Source organism: Boleophthalmus pectinirostris, unplaced genomic scaffold, assembly GCF_026225935.1.
Source record: "Boleophthalmus pectinirostris isolate CB_2022bp ecotype Guang Dong unplaced genomic scaffold, ASM2622593v1 HiC_scaffold_3, whole genome shotgun sequence".
NCBI lineage: Eukaryota > Metazoa > Chordata > Actinopteri > Gobiiformes > Gobiidae > Boleophthalmus > Boleophthalmus pectinirostris.
Genome location: NW_026571299.1, coordinates 39,755,467 through 39,774,915, shown reverse-complemented (window position 1 = coordinate 39,774,915; position 19,449 = coordinate 39,755,467). Strand labels below are relative to the sequence as shown.

At 36.3% G+C, this 19,449-nt stretch overlaps 1 protein-coding gene across 1 annotated transcript in view; it reads left to right on the top strand.

The window, feature by feature from the left end:
* The first annotated feature begins 780 nt into the window (after positions 1–780).
* epha8 (eph receptor A8) overlaps positions 781–19,449 on the top strand; it is a 36,637-nt gene continuing 17,968 nt past the window's right edge. Inside the window, exons 1-4 of the mRNA XM_020936801.2 lie at positions 781–849; positions 1,372–1,515; positions 2,933–3,082; positions 5,640–5,955. Of these exons, the coding sequence (XP_020792460.1) occupies positions 814–849; positions 1,372–1,515; positions 2,933–3,082; positions 5,640–5,955 (646 nt within the window). The 5' untranslated portion in view covers positions 781–813. The remainder of the gene's footprint in view (positions 850–1,371; positions 1,516–2,932; positions 3,083–5,639; positions 5,956–19,449) is intronic.

Here is a 19,449-nt window from a genome sequence, read left to right as displayed (position 1 = left end):
GCAAACACTACCATTTTGTCTGAACAGTACACCATTAAATGGATCCATCTTGGATTCCTTCAATTAATTGTTTTAATTTCTCAAAAATACCTTGAAATACATGCATTCTTACTGTGAGTGGGTTCACCTCTACATGGATCTCACATGTATCACAATCTTGTTTTTATGCAAATGGTCATGTCTAATATATATATATATATATATATATATATATATATATATATATATATATATATATATATATATATATATATATATATATATATATATATATATATGTATATATATGTATATATATATATATATATATATATATATATATATATATATGTATATATATATATATGTGTGTGTGTGTGTATATATATATATATATATATATATATATATATATATATTGTAGTACATTCCAGGTAAAGAAATAACTTCTCCATGGAGACAAGTAGTGAGCAGACCCTCCACCAGAAAAGTTACACTGTGCACCTTTAAGTATGAGTATTTCTACCTCTACAAACCTAAGAAAGTATAGTCTGAATGTATGTACACTAGCTCTTGCAGCTTGCCTATCTATAATATTGAAGTAACTTGAAGTGGCAAGTCTCCTGGGATGTGAACCGAGCATATGAGGGAGCTGTCACTCTGTTGTCACATGTGTCGTATGTGGACTGAGTTAATAATGCTGTAATGTGGCCAGGGAGCATAGTCAGGGAGCTATAGACATCCCCCCATCACTGTAATGTAGAAGAGTGAAAAGACTGAGACACAAACATCAATCTGTCTTTCTTCTCTTTGCAGTGGGACTCCATTAATGAGATGGACGAATACTTTGCACCCATCCACACATATCAAGTAAGTTATAATCTATGAATTATTCCATTCAGTCAGTCTACCAGTCATCATCTTAACAATGCATATATTCCTGGAAAAGAAGTGTAAGATTACCAAGAGTACAGAGTAAGAGTGAAGTATAGTTCCTCATTGCTACTTCTGACAAATAAAATAAATTAGATAACCATTTCCTGTACGATAGGGCAACAAAAAAAATAAATACAAAGGTAAATAAATATTCTGATTAAAAAAGAAAATTAAATAGAAATCTATTCTGAATTGAACCAAGACCCAAGAATTGGTTGGTGAAATGAAATGTGAATTCATTTACTATCAAATACACACATTTTACCTCTATGGGCTCAACTTGGTATCAGGAATTGCATGCCCACAATGTTTTTTCACAGTCTACGTAATCCAATACATCTTCTGTCATTGCCATCACTATTCCTAAAAATACTCAGTGACCAGCTGCAGACCAGTCGTGCTGTACCAAACAGGTCTAAACAGTGACTGTGGTGTGTGCTGTGTTGAACTGTGCAGGTGTGCAATGTGATGAGCCCCAGTCAGAACAACTGGCTGAGGACAGGCTGGATCCCACGGGAGGGAGCCAGGAGGATCTACATCGAGGTCAAATTCACACTCCGAGACTGCAACAGCATGCCCGGAGTCCTGGGCACCTGCAAGGTAACCAGTGGAGACTCACAACTCATCACACCAGGGACGACAGGAGCAGGAACAAATTGTGGCACATCATTTGTGTATATCAAGTTTAAATATGTACTGCTAAATAAAGACATGCGGTATTCAGTGTGAGTGAGCACTGGCAGAGTTCTTTTAAAGTGGAACTAATTATTTATTACTCACAGTAAAGAGAATACGATCTTGTTTGATTTGCTCGGAGAGAGACCTCACAGTCACAGTTGCAGGTACATTGTACTTATTCAAGTCATCTACATCACCTCTTGACGTCGTCAGAGGAATGCCTCTCTGGATTATGTTCCAAACACTTAAAGTTCAGCATGAAGAGCCTATATTTGTTTCACTATTCTAGAATGTGCAAAATAGGATTGATATTTAAGCTGCTTTACTAGTTTTTTCCTGTTGTCAAACCATGAAAGGAGGACGCTCCTGTGGAGGTTAAACTATCAGTGACAGTCACAAATTGTTTTGTGCTTTAACAAACCCTTTAGCACATACCAGTAGTTCATGTGATTGGATTGTGTTGATTATTGGATTATGTTTCAGAAACAAATACATGCTTTGTGAGATAGCAACATTACACAGGGCGGACCACCCTAACCCCAAAGTGTAATATAGAAAACAAATGTTTTTTTCTGAGTTGCTGCTTTTACAAAAGTCTATGAGCAAATATAAATTATTTCTCTGCTGCAAGATAAGAGTTACACATTCCAGCTTCAATAAGATACTGCAATATATTTAGTGCCCTTCGGCTTTATTTTGACAACACAGCAAAAATAGGAAGCACCGGACTTTAATATTACATTTGTTTTTTCCCCTCATTATCGTATTTTTTTATTTTATTGTTTTGTTTTTTGGAATGAGAAAGAATGTTCTAGAAAGTAGTTTTATCTTGTGCATGTGCAGGAGGTACATGATTATACTTACCTTGAACTGAACTGAATATAATTATTCTGGTAATAATGTCGAGCAAAATGGCAAAATTTAAAACAGCAAATTTAATCTCAATAGTAATTTAATGTATTATTATTTCGACTTCTGTATGAATGAGTGACTTCTGGATAACACTTCTGGGCTGCAGGCTAGCCTTTTCTAAATTCAGTCAGAGGCCAGGTCTTAGACTTATTTTCAGATAACTCTTGCAAAGCTCCACAATCACACTCTGATAATGAGTGTTAAGCTTGCGTTGGCGAGAGGAACTACTGCAGGAGTGCGCATGTGGCACTCTGAAGAACACCACTTCATGGCAAATAAAACTATCCAAAATGCGTATGACTAATCTAACAACTAACATTAAAATAACTCTGGGTGGTTTTTTTTATATTAATTGTGTAAAAAAAAAAAAAAAAAAAGTCAGTCTGATAAAACAAAGTACCACTGAATATATTGTGTATCTGTGCAGGAGACTTTTAACTTGTACTACTTCGAGTCGGATCGTGCAGTGGGCTCAACCATCAGAGAAAACCAGTTTATCAAGATCGACACTATTGCTGCAGATGAGAGCTTCACTGGAGTGGACCTAGGAGTGCGGAGACTCAAACTCAACAAAGAGGTACACCACCCAGAGCACACAGATATTACATTACATTTACTTACTTTCACCTCCTTTCGACTGATTCTAACCTTAACTATAACCACTACTTTACTAAACATAATCTAAACCATAACCAAACTTAATCTACAAAACTAAAGTCTTTGCTATTTTACCATGTTGTTGATGCAGTTTTGAAGGATTCAACTTGTAGAGACCAATTTTTTATATCCTGCATATTTACAATAGACTAGTAAGTAATAAAATAATAATAATAGTAATAAAACAATAATATATTTATTGTTGTCTGGTCAAATTGTTGGCAGTTCTCTTGATTGGAATGGAAAATGACAGAATTACAGCAAAAGAATTTTAATGATTTTATATCCAGTGTGCTGTATGTAATAGCCTTTAGCAGCAACACGGCAGGTTGCTTCCCCACATTTTGCCCATTACTAGCAGAAGCACAAGTGAGGAGAATAGGTCACTTCAGTTCAACCTTTAATCCAGGAACATTCTTAAAATCTATTCTCAAGTTGGAAATGAGCAGTTAATGTAAAACTAAAAAGTGAAATGTCTTCCTAAACTTTTCACATGATGTAATCCATGAGCATATTTTTGTATAAACGAGCGAGCGTGTTGATTTGTGACACGGCAGGATCTAGATGTCAAAAGGCTGATTAGATATTCATTTCCCTTTTATATATGTACAATGACAAAGCAAGAAAACTCTCATTTCAATGAATTTGTGATTTCAGCCGGGCACATTCGTTTAAAAGCACTCCATGAGTTTTAGCAGTGGCAAATTTCACACAGAGAGAAGATATTAACTAAATCTTCTCCAACAGTTTCTTATCAAACGACATATGTTTCACTTCTGATGTGGACTTGATAAAGCGATAAAACACTCTGATTAAAACTCAACAGAAGCACACTGCTTATAATTACGTGTCTAATTAGCCAAGTCTTTATGCTTTTGGAGAGCGGAGTCAATCTGACAATGAAGAATATCATCTATCCATCTCCGATCCATCAAATCCGTTTGTACACATTTCCTATTGAAGCCGTGTCTTTTGTGCAATATACATCAGTGTCTCCAGAAATCATACTGAACAAAGCATGTGCTCCTCTTTTCCTTTGAGCTGCAGTAGCACACAAGAATCCATTTTGGGCACAGACATGTTATGTTATGAAGAAACTTGCACATCTATTCCAGTATAGATTTACAGCAGTCTCGGCATCTTTGCTTCAATCTTAGGGTTTTTCTTGTTCACTTGTGTCCCCTCCAAATTTTAGATAGCTTTCAGAAGATAATCTTCCCGAAGTCCATGTATGTTTGTTAAACTTTTTTTTTTAAATTGACTGCATGTCTAGTTGAAAGTTGTGGCATTTACATATTAATCCATATATTGGTATACTGCACATTCAGTATAACAGCCAAATCTAAAGATGAGTACAGTTTGTTTGATGTATTTGATTATTTGTTATACACAGTGTTTACATTTTAGCTATAAACAATAACAAATTATGCACTGTGAAAAATCATTCAATCATTTCAACTTCAGTGGCTTCATAATTACATGAAAACAAGATTAAATGGGAAAAGCACATCAAGTTCTGCCATCTGCCTGTGTGTCCGAACTCTTCAGACTAGAGTGTAGTGCTAACAGCTCGTCAGACGCCCGTATATGCACAACACAGGGCATGTTTATTGTAAAGTGCACTGCATTAAACATTTGTGTACATAATTATACATATATTATTCCCTCTTACCAAGCGTCCAAACTGCTCTTTTATTGGACTTGTTGATAGAATTTGCACAGATAATGAGGGAGTCAGCTGGGACGAGATGTAGGGACGGAGCCTATAGAAATGGAAAAAAGTAGTGTTTTGTGTTTTCTGTTGTAGTGGAATGGAGTGTTTGATTAATGACTGCTGCCAAAGCACAGCCAAAACTCCATCCACAAATTCAATCATTGTTCCATGTTTATACTGTGGAGCAACAGCAAGTCCACACCTTTTCATATAGGCGCCGTGCGGATGTGTGCTCAAATTCAATTTCATTGCAAATAATTGATAAATACTGTACATTATTGTAATTAAGTCATTTTTAAATATATGAGGATAAAATAATGCATTAATCGTTCAAGGATCTCCTGAACTTGGGCTTTTAATACATTATGGGAGAATTTCACTAGTTAAACATGCTTATGAGTAGTTTTTTCATAACTTAGATTTAAATCATTTATAACAAGCAGTAATACATATTTTCTTTCATCGGCTGCCAGAGAAGTATTTGCTCTTTGCTCACCATGTCTTTTCATAAATTCACCCATAGCATCTCTTTCTTTCTTTGCATCAAATTGTAAAAAAAATATTTTGTCACTGATCCTCATTTATATTGATAGTTCAGGCAAGTAAGACTTTTTTTTACTCAATGATTAATATGTATTTTTCCTCTACTCACTCTCTGCCAGATAAGATTATTATATAGATATTTGTATGTTTTATAACAATATTACTTGTAATGAAGGAGTAAGTTGGTGTTATTAATGGTTTCTAATGTCTTGTGTTGTAGGTGCGTGGGGTGGGCCCTCTGTCGCGGAGGGGCTTTTACTTGGCCTTCCAGGACATAGGTGCCTGCATTGCCCTGACCTCCGTACGCGTGTACTACAAGCGCTGTGTGGGAGTGAGCCGGAACTTGGCCGTGTTCACAGATGTGGTGACGGGTGCAGATTCCTCCTCTCTGGTGGAGGTCCGAGGGCAGTGTGTGGACCACGCCGAGGAGAGGGATACACCCAAAATGTACTGCAGCGCTGAGGGGGAGTGGTTAGTGCCCATCGGACGCTGTGTGTGCTCAGCGGGCTTTGAGGAGCACCGTGACTCCTGCGTGGGTGAGTCTGCAAATAATAGGAGATCTTTAGTGCTGAGTTAATTTTCAGAAAAAAATTTTATTTAGTTTTTGTCTTTTGGCAAAAATATTTTTTATTTTTTGTCATGATTTAGTGAAACTATTGTGTTTAATTTTTGGTCTCTATTTTTACACAAATGTCGTGCTAATTTAATTTCTAAATCCATAGAAGAAAATAACATAGTAATTTATCTGATATATTGTAAGTCATTGCTTCATGGAACGCGACATGTGTCTTTGGACGCTGAGCTAGTGAAAAGTGGAACATGGATCTTGTCTCTGCTCATTCTTTTCATTCATTTGTATGTAGTTTTTATTATTCAGTGAATATATCAGTACTTTCAGTCACCAACACAGCTTGTGAAGGGTTCTTAAGTTTTAGCATTCTTTGTCTGTGCCCTCACCGTAAATCTTTAGAAAGAATAGGCACCGAAAGTGCTGCTCAGTTGGCGGTGCTTGCAACTGAACAATAAGCTACAGCTTGAGGTAGGTAACAGTTTGACAAAATTTGGATTCCCTTTCTCAAGGCAGCTTACCTTAAGGACCTTCATTCATTTACATGAAAGTAGGATCTTAAATTTATTACAATGAACTACACCAATGATCTGATGTCTGGCAAGCTCTTGTTAAGGCCTTTGAGCTGGAGCATAGATCTACACACAGCAGATACAGCATACATGAGCCGTTGAATAATAACGCAATGTAGCATGCAAAGGTTGGGTAAGGATAATAACTAATATGCAAATGTGATGTGCTAAATTTGGCGCCAACTGTTCATCACACAATGATGTCAAAGTTTAATTCTACCAAAGAGAAAAAAGGGCTCAACTGGTGTTCTGAAAAAAAGAGAATTATTACATCTGACGTTGAACTGGGGTAAGCGCTGGGGCAGGACTGTGAGCCGAATGTAAAAACCTTTGGAAGGTGCTAACCTCTCGCGGCTGTATAAAGGAGTCTGTTTGAAGCTGTTGTGTGTCAGTGCGGCCACATCAAAGTCAAAGGAAGAATAAGTTCACTCTGTGGTCAAAAGCTGCTTGGAGGTCGCTGAATATCCTCTTAGCCAGACGAGCCTTTTCTGCAGACTTTCCCCATGCAACGGACTGACTGACCTCCATGCAGGACCAGGGCATATTTCAGGTTGCCATGGGTTACGGTAATTAAAACCTATTAATCACGCAGCCATGGATAATTAAACGCTAAAAGCAGTTTGTCAGCTAAACGAGCTGGACGTGACGCTACAGCGGCTCTATGTGCACACACCTGAGTGGGGTCTTACAGGTCCCAGGCCAGTCTGTGTGTGTGTCTGTGTGTGTGTGTGTGTGTGTCTGTGTGTCTGTGTGTCTGTGTGTCTGTGTGTCTGTGTGTCTGTGTGTCTGTGTGTCTGTGGTTCAGGGTCTGCGGCTAAAAGGCGTATTTTAATTAGTGGCAGGTAATTATCATCTGAGCAGGAATGCAAAGCAGGCCATTAGGAGCAAAAGTCTGGTTCTGGAGAAAGCATGTTGGCAGTACTTTTCAATAAATACTCACTGTTGAGCATGACTTAACTCTTAACTCCTCATATTTAATGCACATAGACTACTGAGTCTAAAATGCCACTTTGTACACATTGTACTAGTTCCTGTAATGTATCCTGGGCATACATTTAAAAATGCCTTTCAGTGAAAACCAATAACAATATTAATTTGCACAATCTTTTTTTTCTTTTCTTTTTTTCTATGCTTTACTGATAATAGATCCTTTCAAATATTTCAGGAGGTAAAGATCCAAATGTCAAACTCTTTGAAAATCATAAAATAAATAAAATACAGTTCCTACTGTGTTGGTTCAGGCCTTCACACATTGTTCCAAAAGGCCGCTGCCCTACCTTTCCACTTCACCATGATTTGATTATGTAATTCCCCTGGTCATTTGTTACAATGAACTTAAAAAAAAAAAAAAAATCTAATTATAAAATTATATTTATAATATAACATTATTAAATAAAAGTTACATTAACACTATATTAAAACTGACTCAATTATTTTTGTACACATTTCATTTAATTTTATTGTTTTGTCTTTTTATCTTACATAATTTCCTCTTAATTTTTCCCTTTCATCTTATAAAATACATGAATGAATAAATGTCCCAAATTTAAACCAAATGTCAAATTTTGTTGCCACAAAGGTGTCGGTGGAGCAAAACTGAAATAACCAAGGCCATCAAAGATTTTTTTTATGCTAGAATGTTTTATTATTTATAAGTTTGAATGTGCAGATTTTTGCTACAAATGTAGAAATAAAAAATATATACACTATATACTTAATCACACATTTAGAAAAATAAAAGCAGTTCCTCATCTGTCTAGGCTTCTCCACAATGGTCTGTATATAAAGAGCACTTCTTTTCTCATTAAACATTGAGTAACAGCATCACAGAATATACCATAACATGTCTGCAGAAAGCATGTCTCACAGACCTGCTCTTAGATTAATGTCCACTTTTATCCAGGTGAGTGGGCTGATGGGATCCCAGTTGGCGTTATTTTATGTATGCTAATCTACAGAATGTGCCTTTATTTAGAATGACATTATGTAAAAAGGAAAGAGTCTAGAGTAGAGAAGTGTATCCAGGACCCATGTCTGGTTTCCTCTGGCACTAAACTGGGTCGCTTTGCTAATTCATGCTCACCACAGTCTGCCACAGTCACGCACACCCCACAGCGATCACTCCAGACAGGCCCTCTCCAGAACACTCCACACCAGTTCAGACCAGTTTAGACCTGGCCTAGACCACTCCAAACCAGTTAAATAATTTTCCTTAAAAAACACAATGTTCAATTCTGCAAAATAAGAAACATAAATAATCCCTCTACAAGACTGAAAATATAGCTGATGGCAATTTAGTTTTGTTTATGTAAGTTTATGGGTTACATTTTAATAAATAAATAAATAATAATTATAATAAAAAAACAGTGTGATCTTTGAAACATATATATATATATATATATATATATATATATATATATATATATATATATATATACATATATATGACGAGATATTATAAATTATAAATTATTGTTTTACATTTTGTTCAATATAAATTGGCATATTAATCTAAAATGTGATGGTGTTGGAGACGTTGGTGTTGGAGACTTGGTCAAAACTGAACTGATTCTTTGCTGCTGCCCCTGCCTTTTCATATTGTTGTCAAACAGCAGAAAAAAATGGCAAGAGCAGCATTTTTGAACCTTATTTTTATGACCTTTGTAGCATTTCTTAAAGAATCCCTGTACAGATTTGTGGGCAGATGTGGGATAAGTGAAATCAGGAATTTTCTGAACATTCCAGCCTTTAATAAAGAACAATTCAGAAATACTAACACATGAATCAAAATGTAACTGAGTAAGATGTTCAGGAGCATCATTATATCATATTAAAAACCTTAAGCCAGTTTTAGATAGTATACCTATAATATTACTCACCCTTTTTGGACACACCTGTAGTAATGGGGTGGAGGATATTGGGTAATGCTGTATCTATCATAGTAAATAGGGTCATATACAAAGTCTGTGAGGCCCTGTGCCCCACTGTTAGCTGGCCTGCTGTGGGTCACATAGGAAGACAGGGCGGAAGAGAGGTCATTGCAAATGAATCTAGAAAGTGTCACAAATTTGAATAGTTTGTCACAACTTTTGTAAAAAGCTCTCTCAGCCAAGCCCCAGTGGACAGCAGGTCCAGAGCAGACTAAGATGGAGGATACTGTAGACTTAAGTGGGGGAGGCAGACATGTAGTGTATGTGTGTCAGTTCATAGGAGCAGGCCTAAGTGCTCCTCACAGAGGTGCAGAGCTCAGGCCTTGAGCACGAAATCATGTGTGCGCACCAAGCAAGGGTTGCGTGACACGCCGCTAAAAGTGTGAGAGGGAGGGAGAGGCGGGTGGGACCTCCTCGTCGACTCCACTCTAAATCAAAGCCCTGTGTGTGTACACTGTGTGTGTACACTGTGTGTGTGGACTGTGTGCATACATGCGCGCTCCCCCAGTGCTGCTGCAGAATGGATTAAAGTGCCCCATACAGTGAGAGCAATGGAGGACACACTGATATGAGACACACACACTTAGGCTGGTCACATCAGCTCAGATCACAGTGCCCGCTGGAGCTTATGCACACGCCCCCTCGCGCATGTGTGCTGTGTGTGCTACGGCTGCTCACTGCTCAGTCAATGGAGCCGGGCCTGCCACTGCTGCATCTGCCCTGCCCTGGGACCACTGACAGGAAGTGGAGCAGGATTCAGACCATCCTGTTATTATACACTTACTGTAGTTGTAGAAAATTAAAAATGTATAAATTGGGTGAACATGAAAAGAATGCAGATCATTTAAATACAGCAGAAGCAGTGACCGTTCAGCAGTTGGCATAATTACAACCAAATTAGTATTTCAGATTTTTTAAAATTCTATTTTGTCAAATACTGTCACGAAAAAACAAACAAACAAACAAACAAAAAAAACAGGAGTGTGTATGTTGGATCGAAAGAAACTATAAAAGCTAGAAGGAAAGGAGCCAAGTGGAACTAGAGATGTCATAAAAATTTACGCTTGAATGAATAAAAAAAGCTTTCTATAATTAGTCTGGTGTCAGTTGAGTGAAAAAAAAAAAAATTTTTTTTAAAAGAAATCATTTATCTGTATATATATTAAGTACTACAAGCAGTGTGGAGCTATGATTTGTACCTCCCTAATCACACCCGCTGCTTTCAATGGTTTGATGTGAAATACAGCGAGATCAAATGAGTGTAATCCCCACAGCGCATGCAAACAATAGGACTGGGACAGGACTGGACTGAGGCACAAACACTGTGTCTGTAGCGTCCCTGACAGAGACACAGGCCAGAGCCACACGAGACCAGTTCAACTCCATCTGAACTCCACTGAAGGTAATCACTTTCCTACAAATCCACTCTTTTAATAGTTGGATTAACACAGCTTTGTGCATGTCCAACTGGGAAATATAGGCTCTGCAACATTATGCAATTTAGGTTTTGTCGCTTTTTGGACAGCTTTATGACACAACGTAAGTCAAGTCTAGTCGCAAAGGGGAAATGATCAGTTTGTTTAAAAAGTAATATTAAAAAGAACAATCCATTTTGAGTGATAATATTGTTGAAGTTCCACTAAATTCCGTGTCTTCTCTACATATATGAAGCATTGCTCTAATAAGAATCTTGAAAATTCTAGATATGTATATTCATCTTGGAGATAAAAAAAAAACAAAAAAAAGCTGCATTTCACCTTTACTGCCCAAAATATATTTTAAGCAATTAAGCATTAGCTTTTTCATCTTAATCAGTTTTATTTTTGTTAGGTTTCACTTTTATGGCATAGTAAAGAGCTTTTTTTTTTTTTTTTTTTTTTTATTTAATCTGCCTGAAAAAAACAAAAACAAAACTTGATGCTCCAAAAAAGTAAAAAAAAAAAAAAAAAAAAAATGTATTTAATTTACAAATAAAGGGTTTGTTGTCTTAAAAGATGGTCTAAAAATGGTGCCCCACCACCTAACATTTTTGCCAAAAAAATAAAAAAATAAAAAATAATTAAAATAAATAGATGTTCCTTATGGATGTTTTTATTGCACTAAAAATACATACAGCATCCTTACTGTGACTTGCATCTCCACAAAACTGACACTGCCTGTCACTGAATAAAATGTTTCACCATATGGCATAAAACATCTCTATGGAGAATGTTCCGGCTTTAACTTTAATTTTCATCGAGCTATGGAGGTGATGTGCCACCACCAGAAAGTCTAAATATCTTTTTATAAATTTAATGGTGTACTATGTGACTTTTCCAGATGAGGGTTCATCACCTGATTGGTCTATAGCTGTATACATGTTTAGCTTTAGTAACATATCCAGAAAATCTTGAGAGACAAGCTGGATATGTTTTTAGTCTTTAAACAAGCTCACATTTCCACTGCTCTTGTGCGTCATGCAGTGACAGGGCTCGTGGCGTTGATGAGGCTGGTTCTCTCCTCAGTCACAGTGATGAGCTCGCAGGGTGCTGTCACTCCATACGCCCGGGTCACTCTGAATGCATGTGGAGCTCTCACTGTATATATTTATCATGACGGGACATTATATTTATGGCATACACACACTCCATTTTATATATAATGAGTAGTGCTGACAGTGGTGACAGGACACAGGTTTTTTCTTCAGACAATCCCCTGCTGATGCAGTTTAGTCCATGAATAAGAGCTATTCACACAGGGAGGCCAAATTTTAATTATAATAATGGCAGGGCAAGAATGTAGGAACTATTTTAAATACATAACTATCAGCTTTTTTGAATCAGATGACATATAGGCCAGAGGTGAGATGAGACGCACAAGACAAGACAAGACAAGTATACACAAGACAAGACAAGATAAGACATAAAGTATTTTGGTCTTCAATTATAATAAATGAATTGTGCACAATTCAGTTCACAATTGGCCTTATGTTTTTTGTTTTACTTTCTTGTTTAATATTTTTGTTGTTATTGTAACACTGCTTTTTGTAACTATACCCTCAACGTGTAAATCGCATGGAAAAATCTCGCAATATAACTTTTCTCAGGTGTGCACAATCTTTTGGCAATTTTATCTAATGAGATCTTATTGTGGTACAAGATCAACTTGTCCTATACTTAATGTAGACAGTAAAGTGATGACAACATCAGCAGTCTTTACCAATGAACATAGATATTTTAGGCACATTTATACATTTCAGTTGCAATATAAATTTGACACCAGGGTCTGGATGAGTAATACAGTGAGCCATTTACTTGCCTCTTGTAGATGAAATAGCTGGTTACTTCTGTCCTCAAATGTACTTCTGCCACATACTTAACACTGTTGAGCTCAATCTGCTACTATGGCTTTGAGACCCCTCCTCTCACTCTCCTCCATAAAGCACTGTCGCCGGTGACAGCCATTCAATCGGATAATTACGATCCGTTTAACGCTCATTAAGCGGAATGTATTTGTCTAGTTTGATTTGTAATTGCCGGGCTTTTACACTGTAAAAACACAGTGCTAATGTTCCCTTTGTGTTGGCTTCATTGATGGCATTGATTTGAAGCCAGCAGGGAGGCCAGCGGAGGCATGAATCACTGTGGACACAACACTCAGTGCACTTTCAACAACTACTTTTTTTTAGAGCTTGCACACATATCACCAGTTTCCATTTAAGTGACTGGTATTACAACAGTGAATAAGTTTGGAATAATGTGTAGCTCAGGTTGTTCACCAAGTTTCTTAGTTCAGTAAGTTAGGTTAATAACTACACCAAGCCATGAACTTGTTGAAAAAATGCTGACCTGTACAATTTAGTTTTACAGTTGGTTTAGCCCAGTGTATGTAAGTGTGTGTTGCTGTTGAGTCAAGAATGGAAAATGTATTGTTTTTACCGTAATCTCTGCTGAAATTTTCACCATTGTATGTGTAGATTCCATCATTGATATTTATTTAATAGGGCAAAGACGGGGAGAGTGGGGAGAGACTGTCAGTAAATTGTGTACAAAACAAATGTGAAAAAAGTATTGAGCCTTTCACATGCGTTGTCAGAGAGATAGAACCAAAGATGTTGTATTTGTTTTGAAGAAAAATATGAGCTAAAGGCCAATAAATAAACTGAAATGTACAAACAGGGCCGTTTGATAAAAGCAGTGGATGGAACCATATCATTTTAGCTGCACAAATTGTTTTCAGTGGACTTAGGTGACCTTAAAGGGTCACCCACTCTTTCCTGGACACAGCAGTGCTCGTGTTTGTCTGTGCAGAGCAGAGTAAGAGACAGTGTGGACAGTGGCCCATTTCCACAGCTGATCGGGGGACACGTTCATCCATCACTCCGACAGCCCGTGCGCCTCGTTAGTGGCTTCATGTGCTCCCCAGAGACGCTGCTAAAGGAGCCGCAGGCTAACTTCGGCACTATGTTTTGGAGTGCGCTCAGTTTTTTTTTTTTACACAAGGTCAACAACATGCGGGGTCTAGGACATGAGGCAGGATGTGTTCCAGTAACTTTTGATGGGCCCTGTTGACAGATTAGTGCAATGCTCAGACTAAAAGTATAAACTGTTTCAGAGAGGACTTTTATAGCAGCTCATTTGCATATGCCCTTTTATAGGCACGAAGGCTGAGATAAACAGATTTACTTTATATTTTTAACAATGGCAACGCAGTAACTGTTTTCCGTGTTAAGACCTGTCAAACTGTATTTTGCATCTAAAGCAATTTTCACAAGTGTTTTACTGTCTTCATCAATAAACATAATAGGTGTACAGAGGAAACTTTTAGGCATCTGAGGCTGAGTAAATATTTAATCAACAGAGATTATTGAAGAAAAAGATAATGTTTTATCTTAATGTGTTGCGAGGTTTGATTACCAACTGATAAAAGGTGTATGTTTGCTCAGTTTTTTATGAGTATTACAATAAAATACAACATCTTATCATGCTTGCTTACTACCTAATTTCTTAATATCCTATTACCACATATTCATAGTATATATTAAAAAAAAAAAAAAAGTTATCGGTAAAAATGGAAGTGAGAAAAAAGTTATAGACAAAACATCGTATGCCCCTTCTGAACGCTGTCTGGTCGTAGATCTTTCCTCTCTACTTCCGTCTGTATTTATGTAGCACTTACTCCAGAATAAACCAAGGTCAGCACTCACACCTATTAACATTCATTGTAATGCAAATTCCACTGAGCTGTAGCAGTGCGTTGACAGCTACTGACACAACACCTGCATATGGCCTAGTATGGAGCGCACCTACCACACAGTCACCAAAGCATTTAATCACCTTCTATCTGCATCACGCTGTTTCTACTCCAACACTTTCATTTACACAAATGTATGACTTTGCATGGTCCGGCTGTCTATTTGAATGGGATGAGAAATTTTGTGTTTTTGGTTTCAAAATTATAATAAACATACAAATGAAATGATATTAAAAGTTTGGCCACGCTAGATTAGATAGATAGATAGATTTTATAATTATTATTTATTCTAATAATTTATTATAATAATTATTAATAATAATTACTATTAAATAATGAACAAATAAACACAAATTTGAGGTTGTTGAAAATCTTCCTTTGCAATGTTTGACACTTTTGTCTTGGCTTGGACTGCTTAACTTTTATTTATTATTCATACACATTTTTATATAATTGTAGGTATGACAATTAGAAAGATCTTGTTTATATTTAATAGTATATTTTGGCATAAACTAAATAAATATATAAATATAAATTAATTACATCATCATCATAATTGTATTTTTTTTCTTTTTAAGTTTATAGAAACAAAACGTGTTACCAGGCACCTCTATCAGTATACTCTTCTCCTAACTGTATGAAGTCTCGGGGATGCACGCACCATTACGTCTGTAACTCCCATTTGCTAAAGTTTAGTCATTCTACAGCATTTGTTTACATTAAACTCCTACGTGACCGTGGTAGTGCATCAGCCATAACTCCTGACTGTCAGCAGCAGCGCAGGTGTGTGTTTGACTTTGCACCTCTCTAAATGTAATTCTCCAGCTCAAATTTTGCAGCGTTTAATGCAGATCAGCCCGTGGCCTTGTTTCCCTGTAGATGAAGTGAATTGTCAAGTGAATTGATTGGTGTGGACTACAAACCCCGTCGTGTCTGTGGTGTTAATGGGATCTTTAGCTAAATTTCTATCATAGAATGTGGTCCAAAAAATAAAAATGCAGACATTGTCCTGTATAATTCATAATCATGCAACAAAATGTACAGGATTTTATATTTAAATATTGGAAATATATGTTGGATCTGTTTTATTTTAGCGTGAAGAAAATGTATTGAGATTTTGTTAAACCACATGAGTTGACTGTCTTTAAACTATTTATAGACTACAACTTCATCAGATTCAACTTTTGTTTACATATGTTCTAAAAACACATAACACATCGTAAAAGAGGGACCACTGCGGTTAAGTCAACTCCCAACTTTGGACCCACAATTTAAAAAAAATATAAAAATAAATCAATAATAATATATTTTTGCATTATCTGAATAGGAATATTCAGATGATTTTAACAGTGAAAACCTGAACTGAGCATAAAATTACAGCAGAGATTTCGCTTTGTATATTTGTTTAGAAGATTGCCCTAGACCTTTCTCTTCATTTTATTCTCTTTTTTATTCTCAGCTCTTTTTGTTGTGCTTTTTAATTGTTGTAATTATAGGCAATAAACTCAATATCTATAATCTAATTTTGCACATCTCCAGGACAACAATTGCGATACGGCCCTACATTATGTTCCTAATTTTACTAAATATCTGTCTGCTGGATGGATCTCTCTTGTGTGTGGTTGAATAATTAGCTAATGGCCTGTAGTTTTGGTTGTTGAGTTCTGTGGGCTGAATATGTTGTGGGCGTGGACTGACAGTTTGCACATTTCCACAAACGCTCTTTTGTCACTGCTAACTAGGCGACACAATGCAAATCAAGAAACACCGGACAATTTTGAATAATGGGTTCAAAATTGTCTTGGAGAATAGAAAAGGCAATACTCTTTCATAATTTAAGATGGAAGAAGATATGTTTTTTTTCTGGAATTTGGTATTAAGTAAAACATACCTACTTCATTATTTGTTAATGTTACTAATATTGCTCTAAAATAGCTTAATAATAATAAACAGAGATCCATAGACTCGTATGTGGCCTGCCTTCCCATAGTTGTATTTCACTGTTGCAAGGACAGTGTTGGGAAGGTGACTTTTAAAATATATTCCCCTACAGATTACAGATTACACACACCAAAATGTAGTTTGTAACGTAATCCATTAAATTACTTAAAGTGAGTAACGTAATCTGAATACTTTGGATTACTTGATTTGCTGTAGAAAAGCAAAGACTAGGATATCGTAACATAAGATGTTTTGTCTGATAAAAGAAAATAAAAAGCCCAGAAATTTACTTAACCAAATAAAAAATATTATTGATAGAAGAGGAGGAGACAAGGTCTGCCCAGCATGATTTAGTCCTGTTAAATCCTGTTTGAGACATAGTTTAGACCTGGTTTTACTCCTGGTTTAGTCTCGGTTTAGTCCTGGTTTAGTCTTGGTTTAGTCCTGGTTTAGACCTGGTTTTAGACCTGGTTTAGACCTGGTTTTAGTCCTGGTTTAGTCCCAGTTTAGACCTAGTTTAGACCTGTTTTTTGACCTGGTTTAGACCTGGTTTAGACCTGGTTTTAGTTCTGGTTTAGTCCCAGTTTAGACCTAGTTTAGACCTGGTTTTAAACCTGGTTTAGACCTGGTTTAGACCTGGTTTTAGTCCTAGTTTAGACCTAGTTTAGACCTGGTTTTAGACCTGGTTTTAGACCTGGTTTAGACCTGGTTTAGTGTCCAGCAATGAGTGGAATTACTTTTAAAAAAAAAAAAAAAAAAAAAAAAAGGGATATAGCCCAAAATGTGAAAACAGGAAAATGCCTTTGTGTAATCCATTTATTTCAACCAAGTAACTGTAATCCAATTACCACTCACTGAAACAGTAACTGTAACTGAATACAGTTACTCATAATTTGTACTCTGATTACATAATGCCGGTACATGTAATCTGTTACTCCCCAACACTGTGCAAGGAACAGATTTCCATGTATCTTTTTATTGTTGAAAAATGTATCCGTTAGATTTTTTTTAACCCTACATGCATGTCCCAATTTGAATTATTATTATTTTTAAGTATATATGCAGCTTTTAAATAATCACAAGTAGATGAGAGAGGCGGGCAAAGATAGGAAGTCGGTGAAAACTGAAACTGAAGTCTCACAAGAGTATGCTTCGACTACTATATCCAATGAAAGTAATGCAAGCCAAAAAAGTTGAGCTTCTCAGTGATCCTGGACCATCCATCAACTTTAAATAAATACTTTTTAAATCTATGTCAAAGAAATCATGCAGACACAACCAAAAATGAGTTAAAGGTAGACATGCTGCTGTATAAATCAACAAACAAGTGACTGTGTTCAAAAGATTTAATGAACAAAAACAATGAATATTAACCTGCTGTTAAAATATCAAAGTCAAATGAACTTTCATTGCTAGCAAAGTTCAATTAAACTTACTGTCACATCACACCACTCATTTCAGAACATGGATCCTTTCCCGTCAGACCTTTCCAAACTGATATATAATTACTGTCGCGGTGACCATGGAGACCAGGCGCAGATGAAAGTTGGACTTGCTTTTTTCCGATTTGGTCTAAAAATCTGGTGCACTGTTGATACTCCCTGAGAGCACCCCAGTACCCAGACCCTCTGATCCCGATTCACTTTTAACTCTGCACTGATTAATAATGGAGGGACTGCAGATAAATATATTCCGTTTTCCGATAGACTTCTGGACTGTAAATGGGGCATACGTTCGGAAAGCAGTAGAGAAAGTCATGTTTGGTCTTTGCTTTGAGTAATTTATGCCAGAGTGCGTTGTGTTTCCATAACCTTTACTTGTTCAAATGGTGCGGGCCTCAGAGATGGAAATGCGCTAAAGGAACTTGAAAGAGAATTGTCAATGCGGACACACTGAGGAGATTTCAGGTTAAATAGATGTGTGAATGTTTCAATAGGATGGTCTCTGCAGTTTTTATCAGCACAGCAAATTGACCTATTATAATTGTGACTTATCTTGGAATTTATACTCAGACCAAGTGTGTCAGCAAACAGTATTATACGTATATTGAAACTGTGATATAATAACGGCCAAGGTAGGCAAGAGCGCATTTCATTGAATACGATGTTTTACTGCGTACATGACATTACATTTTTGAATCTTTGAATCTTTGTCACCTATTAGTGCGTGTAATAGTTTAATCTTTTTCTTAAGTTGAACTGCTGGATTATGAATTTATCAAGCAAGATGTTCAAGTTCACTCTCTCGCCTCAAACAACAAAAAACTCAGAGTTAAATTAAAGGCTTGTGGCTTTTTTTCATATTTATAAATAAAATAACCCTCTGTCCTGTCATTCATTATTTCATCTTTGCACTGTTTTTCCTTACAATCTTTTGTACGTGGCTGAGATATAGTCGTATTGCTATATTTCTATATTTACATTTATATTTTTTGTGTATATCCATTTATGTTGTTTGCCTTATTTGACACCAGTCTCTTTGTATACTGTATTTGATGCTTATTTAGAATGTATTATTACCATTTATATTGTTGCTCTTGGTTATTATAATATATTGTGATGTGAGAGCTCCTGAGTCAATAATTTCCCTTGTGTTTGTCTAAGTCTAAATGAAATCTTAAATATTCTGTGGATGACTTTGAGTTGTTTGAGTTTAATACAATAATCAGAATAAATAAAACACTCCTTCTTAGACAATAGAATATAACTTTAATCACAAATCACTGCTTTTTTTAAATTTTGTAAGAAAGCACGAAAGGCTATAAGTGTGATCAAAGAATGCTATTAG